Consider the following 10,558-nt stretch of genomic DNA (forward strand, 5'->3'; position numbering starts at 1 on the left):
ATAATAATAATAATTATTATTATTATTATCAGAGGGGGTTACCTGTTTTATTTCACATGTTCCATTTTAAACAATTTTAGTTTATTTTTAAATGTAATATAAATATTCTGGGAAAAAAAACAGGTGTTGAAACCATTTTCATTCAGAAATGGCTAGTAAATTTCACAAACAATTAAAATTGCAAAAAAAAAAAAACAGCACCAAAAATATCTACTTACAGTAAATGTACTTCTATAATCTCTTTTTTATTTACTACTTGGAAAAGTGGGCTATTTTTTTACTTGTATATTATATACATGATATATTATACCTTTATAAATATTATATGATATCTTTATAAATATAGTTGTCACACCCCTGGACTGTCTGTCTTGTGTTTTGCTCCCTATTACCCAGTTTTTCCCTTGTTGATTATGTTCGTTGATGCCAGGTTTTCCTCGTTTTGTTCTACTTAAGCCCTGGTTTTTCCTGTGTCCTGCGTCCTGTCTTAAATCGTCCTAAGGTTCTTGTGCTACGTGTGTTAATAAAGTCTGCATTTTGTAAATTCTCCCACGTCTCCTCGCTCCTTCGCTCCTCGTTCCTACACAATAGGCAGTACCGTGACATAGTAATACATTAACAAACATAAATATATACATAAAATATAAATATAGTATAAATTAATTCTTTTTTTAATTAGTTCCACAAGTCACAAAGACAAAAAAGGTTGTAAGTATTTATATGGTTTCACATATACAGTGGGTACGGAAAGTATTCAGACCCCCTTAAATTTTTCACTCTTTGTTATATTGCAGCCATTTGCTAAAATCATTTAAGTTAATTTTTTTTCCTCATTAATGTACACAGAGCACCCCATATTGACAGAAAAACACAGAACTGTTGACATTTTTGTAATTAGTTCCACAAGTCACAAAGACAAAAAAGGTTGTAAGTATTTATATGGTTTCACATATAGTTGATGTCAGAATTGTCGAAGAAATAAGTCAAAACTTGTGTGTTTGATTTACATTTTCTTTCATGACCTGAAGGGCTCCTTTCCAGGAAATCTCCAGCTTGTTTTGGTTCTGAAACCCTCACGTCTCCTCCAGAGGGCCATGGCTGATGTCAGTATGAGGTTACATAGGGATGACTTCAAATTGAAGGTACCGGTAAGCATGCTTCTGTCTGTCTGGACCCTCGGCACATCCGTTCATTCGCCATACGATGCGCATGGCTCCCCTTGAGTGTTTGTTGTAACCATGATCACTCGTCCACTAAATTATTGACACAGCCTGTCACCCTGTTGCATTATGCATGTCTGAAAGGGTGTTAATCTACAGATAATCTCTAACCCTGTTTTAACGTCACTTTAGAAGATACAGGGAGCAGTGTTACAAAAAACATTGCGGTTCCTGCACTGTGCATTCAAGTGATGCCTTATCGCTGCGCATGAATGTGTGTAATGCAACTTTCCCACTTATTCATGTGTCTATGACTGGCATATGCTGCTGCATGAGATTATCATCTGCATGCTGCTACTCTTGTGACGTTAAGGAAATGAAGATTGTCGCGTTGTCGTGTACAGTACATACTTCAATTTCACAAAATGTCATCTGCAGATGAGTTAGATAGTTATCAGTGGGGAATTTACAAAGGAAATGTGAATGGGGCCAATATTAAAAACATTAAACATTAAAATGCTCATTGTTTTAATAGTACAGCCGTGAACAGTATGAGTGAATTTAGTGTGAAGACATGATTTTAGTGTGAACAATTGCTTACTAACCTATTTTGTGTAAAGTTATATCCCAAGTTTTCAACTTTGTTGCCATTGCAATGTAACACCATAAACTAAAAAGACTGTAAAAATGAGGATTTCAACAGTTTTACAGCTTTAATTATACACAAGTTAACGGAAGAATAAATGGAAGTGCTTTTTTTGCCATATATGCATGCATATTTTTAACAAACTCAAAGTTCGCAAGGGTGCAAATTGTGCTTTCCTGAGAAAGCATTGTATGAGTGGTTTGAGGTTGACTGTTAATGCAGTCTTCACCTGCAACATTGTTGTAATGTAGGACAAACGTTTAGTTTCTGTACCCCAAGTAAAATGAATGTATATTATGGTTAATTCTTTGTTCTTTTCTCTTTTCTTGCAGATTGTTATGCTAAATTCCCTGTCAGACTTGCATGGCTACATTGACAAAGGCCAGCTGACCTGCGATCTCGGGGGAACCCTGGACTACTGCCACAGTCAATGGATTCACCATCGCACAGTATGAAAGTTAAAAATGAATATGATATTTACAGACAGACAAAACATCAATGTACTGTATGTACAATGCAAAAAAGGCTCAGTATTGTAAAAGCAAGATATGTAACCTCCCATATATATTATCTGTTCAGACTGTGTTAAAATGTTGTGCCCTAGGCCATTGAGAACTTTGCATTAACGGTGAAGAGCACAGCACAGATGCTGCAGCAGTTTGGAACTGACCTGGCAGAAACCGAACTTCCCAATGACGTGCAGTGCACCAAAGATTTGCTCATCACACACACCGAAAAACACGATAAGCTCAAGGTAGCTCCTCACATTTATAAAACAGTAGTTCATGTTCTAAAGTTGTCGTTTGATTTCTATAATGCGTGTCATTATAGTTTTGTCCTTTATTTTATTGCCTACTGTATTTTTTATATATATTGTTATCGGTTCCGTGACTTTGGGAACCGTTTTTAAAATAGTGTGGAACAATAATACACGATCTGTATTTATCTTGATTTACTGTATTTTGCATGTATACAAATTATTTCAGTATATTTATATGCCACGTGTCCTTCTCCCTGCACAGGATGAGCTGAAATTGGCTATAAAGCAAGGAAATACTATGCTGTCCTGTATCAAAGACCAGGCCAGCAAAACCGAGAGCCACATTTTGAACCCGGATGAGGTAGAGAACCAAACAACTGCTGAGAGGTTTGTCAAAAGATTACACAATTCATTATAATACTCTAGCTTAAGTAGAATCCCAGCTAACAAAAGAATGTTGGTAATGCGAACGTTCCGTTTTATCATTTTGTAAACATTATCAGAATTAGGGCTGCACGATTAATCGAATGCGATTGTCATGCGCATTTTGATAGTAATGCCGGTTCTGTAATCAGCAGGAAATCATCATCATGTGCTTTCAGATGGAGCAGAATTTACTACACATAGCCGTAGTTCACTGACAAGTTGCGCAAAGAAATCGCAGACACGATTATGAAATCGAAGAAATCGTTCGAGATAAAGACAGCTGTTTGCATAGCTTCTCAGTGAACTACGGCTCTGTGAAGTAAATGCTGCTCCATCTGAAAGCATGTGAAAATACCACATTTAATAACATATTTTTACTCCAAACTCACTTCATAACGTCAGTCGAGTGTTTGAAATAAATCCTTCTGTGAGATGATGTGGCTTCTTACACAGAATAAGGCACACAACATATTTCATAGTATTTAAGCAGTGATAAAGGCATTGCATTATAAATATACTTTATTTTAATGAAAATTATAATAAGAACTCAGATTAACCGTATATTGCCGTAGTCATGTGTTTATTAGTCACGTTGAATCAATGAAAGCAGTTGAATCTTCTGTTTATTCAGCTGCAGCGGTTTCTTCTGCGAGGCGTATTTGGAGTTTCAGCGCGAGAGTGCCCTCTGGCCTTTGGATGGAGATTTACTGCTGATCACAGAACCGTGCTTCACTGAAAGATATGCATGACAATCGCAGCTTCTGTCGAATCGCAATCTCGATTCTATTTCGGTTTATCGTGCAGCCCTAATCAGAATGTTACATTTGAATGTTCATTTTGCAAACTTTATCGGAATGTTACAATCAACATTTGGAAATAAGCCGCAATATATAAAAATGTTAGACGAATGTCCAACTAAAATGTTTCGAGAAAAAAAAAAATTCCATGGACGACAGATAAATGTTTTTGTGCTGAAGTTTTGTGAACATAAAGACCAGACCAGCTAGCAAAAATATGTTGCTAACATTCCCATTCAGTTACGAAAATGTTATTTCGGAATGTTTTCTGAACATCTTCTTGGTTATGCAAACGTTAAGGGAACATTCCATTGGAGCCCTAATCAGAATGTTACATTTGAATGTTCATTTTGCAAACTTTATCGGAATGTTACAATCAACATTTGGAAATAAGCCGCAATATCTAAAAATGTTAGACGAATGTCCAACTAAAATGTTTCGAGAAAAAAAAAATTCCATGGACGACAGATAAATGTTTTTGTGCTGAAGTTTTGTGAACATAAAGACCAGACCAGCTAGCAAAAATATGTTGCTAACATTCCCATTCAGTTACGAAAATGTTATTTCGGAATGTTTTCTGAACATCTTCTTGGTTATGCAAACGTTAAGGGAACATTCCATTGTATCATTTTGCAAACATCATGGAGACGTTACTTTTGAATCTTTGAATGTTCAAAATACGTAGTAATATTTAAAAATGCTAACTTTGAACGAGTGTTCTATTATTGTTACTGCAAGAACGTTTGTTCGTAACTTGTTAGCTGGGATTATGTCGTAACTCGTAACGCATTTCTGGGTGGCTAGGTGACATTCAGAATATTACATACTTAAGCAAAACAGAAGATTGACTTTGTTGGAGATTTTAACCATCAGAAATGCAAATAAAGATCTTGATGGCGTCAGCGAATAAAGAAAGTCACTGAACAAGTTACATTCTGATGAAAGATTATGAGCAATTTTTTAACTTGTACATTGTACAACTTGTGGTCATTCACAATAGGAACATTTATAACGTTTCTATAAATATAAAGTATTTTTGGATTTCATATTGGATTTACAGCCATTTCCTCTATTTTAACCAGACTTGCATCAGTTCTTGTTACAGTTGTGCTATTATTCTTTAAAGCCTGGTGTCATCTCATGTTCCTCTGTGAAATCTAATTCACTTCAGCTCCTCTGACATGCACACTGTAAACGCGTTTGTTTGTTTGTCTCAGGTTGTTAGCGCAGCTCGATGAGACGGAGAATGCGTTTGAACAGTTCTGGTCGAGGCATCACCTCAAATTAGAGCAGTGCTTACAATTACGGCACTTTGAGCAGGACTTCAGAGAGGTACAATGCAATGGATGTGCCTCTGTATACTTAGTAGGCAGCCATTATATACCAAATATCCCTGGAGCGGTTGACTAGTCAACCAAGCTGAAATTGGTCTGTTGCATCTATTGTAACAGGTGAAAGTTTCTCTGGACGTCCTGATGGAGACCTTGCTGGGCCTGTCTGACACCGGGGACTGTGTGGCTCGGGTGGAACATCTACTGGGGGATCTGAAAACTTTGGAGGACAAAGCTCAGGTCAAAATCTTTTGAATCTGAAATCAGGCCTGGTATGCAAAGCAGTCCATTGAGTTTACATGGTGGGCTCAACAATAACCATTTGTTCTGCTGGCTGGGTTAAACCAGTAGTTTCCCCAGTCACTGTATAAATCCCCCAATCACTGTATAAAAACATATTTATATAATCCTATACACTACCGGTCAAATGAATCATTGAATAATTAATATTTTTTAAAAGAAGTTTCTTTTGCTCACCAAGACTACATTTATTTGATCAAAATTACAACAGAATAAAATAACTGTTTTCTATTTTAAAGGTTCATATGATGTTTTTTTTTGTTACTGAAACCACGCCTTCTTTCTTTGCGTGCACATTTGGGCGGCATTATGCAAATATTTCCACATAGTGAGGTAGATATGTGGGGGCGTGTTTGAACGAGCCGTTTTAGGGGGGCGTGGCAGAGTCTTAACTTTGATAAAGAATATCTCTTTGGTTTTGAGACTTTAGTCTTTGCAACTTCAGGGATCTTATCTATGCACAATCAGCTTGTAACACTCCAAAGAGAAAGGAAAACTTGAAATCGCATCATATGACCCCTTTAACATATCGTAAAATATAGTTTTTGTGATGGCAAGAATGCATTTTCAGCATCATTACTCCGGTCTTTAGTGTCACATGATCCTTCAGAGATCATTCTAATTTGATGCTCAAGAAACATGTCTTATTATTGTATGTTGAAAACAGTTGCTTAATGTTTTTATTGAAACCATGAAAGACTACCATTCAAACGTCTGGGTTAAGTAAAATAGGGAAAGTTAAGTGACAATATATACATTTATAATATTTAAAAAAGACAATTTTATTCACAGTTGTATATTTTAATTTATTCACATTCATATATATTTGAATTTTTAAACAAATTGAATGTTTTTATTAAAATTAATCTTTCTTTTGTGTTTGTTTATACATATATTTCCAAGGATTAAAAACACAAGTGATACTGCATATCACCAGCAAAACTGGTTACCAGGGCATGTTTTGCATGAAAGATTTTACTCTACCAAGCAACCAGTTTATCTAGAAAGATAAAGCATGTTTTTTCTTGGCCTTTTTCAGAATGCCAAGAACGTGCAGGTATTGTGTGAAAGCATGCGGTACATAGAACTGAACTTCAAGAACGAATAAAAGACATAAACATAGTGTTGCTGTGACGACACTGCAAGTCAATTACTAATAACAGTCAAGATAGCAGTGTAAATCATTCCTCATATGTTGAGCTTTATTGTGTTTATTGATCTGTACAGGAGTCTTTGGAGAAAGCTCAGCTTCACGCTCAGCATGGTGACCAGCTCATTCAAAGTAACCACTATGCCGTGGACTCCATCCGGCCGAAGTGTGTCGAACTGCGGCGGATCTGTGACGACTTCAGCAATGAGGCCAAAAAGAAACGTGACATTCTGACCAAATCACTTGAAATCCACAAACGAATCGATGAGGTTCGTGAGACAACACACATCCTGTCAAATTACCTGTTACCTTACTGTTATTAAAAACAGTAAGACTAGTTTCTGCATTATATATATATCTTTATTTATTTTTTTTGCCATTTTAGAAAATGTAATTTCATATAAGAGTAAAACAAGGATCCTGTCAAATTACCTGTTACCTTACTGTTATTAAAAACAGTAAGACTAGTTTCTGCATTATATATATCTTTATTTATTTTTTTTGCCATTTTAGAAAATGTAATTTCATATAAGAGTAAAACAAGAAAAAGGTTGAGGAAAATAAAGAAAAATATAAAACTGTGAATTAACAAAATTATATTTTGCAGTGCGTTTCAGAAGTATGACTTGGCAAGAATTGCACAATTGTGCTAATGTACTGTATATAGTATATTATTTATATACTATTCTATTATCTATTAATATTCTGAATTAGCTTATTCTTATATTTTCATTACGTTTTAATAATTTATGTGCTTTTGTTACTTTTTAATATTTTTATTTATTTTGAATGATTTTTATTTCAGTTTTAGTACTTTTAGTACTTGCATTTCAACTTATTTTAAATTTCACTTATTATAGTTGCTAAGGCAACATTTTTAATTTTTGTTCATGTTTTTCAGGTTTAGTCGAATTTTTACAAAAAATGTTTCAGTTAACAAAAACAGTTTAGTTTAAGTTTTATACAGTAAAAAATGATTTTTCAAGCAAAGCAAGGATTAATGAAGTATGTTTTACAAGAAAATACTATTAAAATGTTTATGCTTAAAAATGTTGTTTAATTCAGTGTGTTACTACTTTTTATTTGTTTGTGAAATTTACACAATAAAAAATATGGTTTCTACTGCAATTTTTTTTTCAATGTAGATAACAAATAAAATGGCATGTGTGGGTGACTTAAATTTGATCTGTGTGCATAATAAATAAAAAACATTATAACAGCTTTCTTTAATAATTTTTTATGGGTTGTATAATATTGCCAAAAAAATTTCACTTATTATAGTTGCTAAGGCAACATTTTTAATTTTTGTTCATGTTTTTCAGGTTTAGTCGAATTTTTACAAAAAATTTTCAGTTAACAAAAACAGTTTAGTTTAAGTTTTATACAGTAAAAAATGATTTTTCAAGCAAAGCAAGGATTAATGAAGTATGTTTTACAAGAAAATACTATTAAAATGTTTATGCTTAAAAATGTTGTTTAATTCAGTGTGTTACTACTTTTTATTTGTTTGTGAAATTTACACAATAAAAAATATGGTTTCTACTGCAATTTTTTTTTCAATGTAGATAACAAATAAAATGGCATGTGTGGGTGACTTAAATTTGATCTGTGTGCATAATAAATAAAAAACATTATAACAGCTTTCTTTAATAATTTTTTATGGGTTGTATAATATTGCCAAATTAAATAACCTGCATTGATGTGCCTGTGTTTGTGTGCTGGCAGGTGAACCAGTGGTGTGAGAGTGGAGTGTATCTGTTGGCCTCTCAGGCTGTAGACAGATGTCAGACCCAGGAAGGTGCAGAAGCAGCACTGCAGGACATCGAGCGGTACATGAATTCAGCCAAAGAGCAGCAGCTCAGTCACCTCAAAGACCTCAGCAACCAGTATGAGATTGTCCTCTCAGAGTGGGTCAAGGTACAAATGAAGCGGATTACAGTTGAATACATTTGCATACAGTCAAATCCAAAAGTTTTGTCTACATTATTCAACTACATTAGTTAACATGAACTAACAATAAAAGTTATTCTAAAGCATCAATTAATCGTAGCTAATGCTAATTTCAAAATGTACTAATACATTTTTCAAATCAAAACTATAATGAAAGTGAATGGTGACCAAAAATTTGACTATTATATTATGTAACTAACATTAATAAAGATTCATATTGTGGAGTGTTACCAAATTGTTTAATATAGAATATTATAAATTACATAATTATTATATAAAAAATATTGAAAATTATATTAATTTGAACTGAAATATTAAGATCCCAGAATTTATAATGTATTTGATATATCCTCCTTTTAGTGACAGCAGCACTTATGCTGCCTGATCTCTCATTATTCAATGATTGATCTAGAAATAGTACTGAATATTAAATATTTCTAATTTATTTCAAATCTAGTTCAAATTTTTCAAAAGGTTAAAACTAGATGAATCCCAGATTTTAAATTGTGTTTCAGACTTTTGGAGCCCACTCTAGATGTAATGATCATCTGTTTGTGATAAATAACTGATTTTATATACAGTATAATCACTTTTATCTCATCCCATGCAGGGCAAAGCTCAAACCGCTCTGAAAAAGCTAGATGACGTTCAAGAGATGTTTGACAAAAGACATGCAAGTCTGAAAAAGCTTTCTGCAAAGCAAACAAGGCCAGTGCAACCAGTTGCACCTCGACCAGAATCTTCACCAAAACGCACTTTACCTAAAATCCCACATCACACTGCACCTAGTAAGTAAAAAAAAAAAAAAACAGGTGTATGTTGACTGAAATGCATACATGTCCAGACTACTAGTGGTTTAATGGTATATGTTTGTAATCTTATCACTTAACCTTTATTTTCCAGAAGCATGTCCTCATTTCAGGTTCATAACCTGAGTATTAAATGCTCAGACTTTGTATCCTGAATAATTTAAGTGGAAAATATGAATGCCTTCCAGCTTGTTTAACTCAGTTTTAAACTCAACAGCATCAAATCGCAAAGCTACCGAAAACTCCTGCCCCAGTAAGCAGCCCAGTGACACAGAGCTGGCAAAAAGGAAGAATATTCGCAAAGCCAAAGGTGGCATCAAGGTATATCAGTTTGTGTCAGTTACATGGTCACAATGCCAAGATCTGTCATTTAACTCTAGATGGTGCAGGCTGATGGGTCGTTAATTCAGACGGATGATATTCCAGCATTAAACTACTTGGCACAAGCTGATTGGTTCATGTTGCATACGCAGCCAATAAGCTTGCTGCTTTACATTTTAAATGGTTCGTTAGCATCCACTAAAGCATTTCGCAGTGCGCTTTCAGAGTTCCTCTGAAACCCTCCACCTCCCCAGCTCCACCTGTATAGCTCTACTACAGATTATTATATATGCTACTTGTGCAGCAGCAGTATGTCTTTAATACTCACAGCACCGTATCTGCATATGTATTAGCAGTAGCAAGTTCCTGTACTTGCTTTGCAGCAGCAGCAATAATCCACAACTACAGCAATAACCAACAGCAGCAGCAGCGTAGCAAATCTATTCCGCCAAGACCAAATACTGTACATTGTCTTATCGATTATCATGCTAAATTCTTCAGAAGGTTGTCATGATAGAAATGTTTTTTTTTAAAACATCTAATAAGCATTTGTATGTATAAAAACCTATTTAGCCTGGGATAAGATCTTGCCTTTAAAATATTTTACTGTATATCATTATTACACATTATACATTCAGCTCAAACATAAAGCCATTTTCTTTCATTTGAATCCTTTATAGTTTTTGACCAGCGTGTTCTGTCTTCCTGTGGTTTCTCACAGATTGAGGTCATGCATGAAGGAGGGCAAGGGGGTTCGAGTCTTGTCCTCATGAACAATGAAACCGAAGAGTCGCTTTCAAACAGACGCAGGTAAGAACGTGTCTTCTGAGAAAGAGCGTCTCACAAGATAAGGTGAAGTATATTAAGCAGTGTCAGAGATCCTCTTTATGAAAAGTACAACACTGTTT

General features: G+C 34.6%; 1 protein-coding gene across 1 annotated transcript in view; it reads left to right on the top strand.

Annotated features, from left to right (window-relative positions):
- The window catches only part of LOC107593150 (guanine nucleotide exchange factor DBS-like), a 54,935-nt gene that overhangs the window by 15,142 nt on the left and 29,235 nt on the right, over nt 1-10,558 (top strand). The window contains exons 5-15 of the mRNA XM_016282757.1: nt 1,029-1,142; nt 2,139-2,255; nt 2,411-2,560; nt 2,829-2,953; nt 5,007-5,121; nt 5,241-5,360; nt 6,648-6,839; nt 8,296-8,487; nt 9,131-9,308; nt 9,547-9,650; nt 10,372-10,460. Coding sequence (XP_016138243.1) covers nt 1,029-1,142; nt 2,139-2,255; nt 2,411-2,560; nt 2,829-2,953; nt 5,007-5,121; nt 5,241-5,360; nt 6,648-6,839; nt 8,296-8,487; nt 9,131-9,308; nt 9,547-9,650; nt 10,372-10,460 — 1,496 coding nt within the window. The remainder of the gene's footprint in view (nt 1-1,028; nt 1,143-2,138; nt 2,256-2,410; nt 2,561-2,828; nt 2,954-5,006; nt 5,122-5,240; nt 5,361-6,647; nt 6,840-8,295; nt 8,488-9,130; nt 9,309-9,546; nt 9,651-10,371; nt 10,461-10,558) is intronic.

This window comes from Sinocyclocheilus grahami, unplaced genomic scaffold, assembly GCF_001515645.1.
Source record: "Sinocyclocheilus grahami isolate Dianchi unplaced genomic scaffold, SAMN03320097.WGS_v1.1 scaffold165.1, whole genome shotgun sequence".
Lineage (NCBI taxonomy): Eukaryota > Metazoa > Chordata > Actinopteri > Cypriniformes > Cyprinidae > Sinocyclocheilus > Sinocyclocheilus grahami.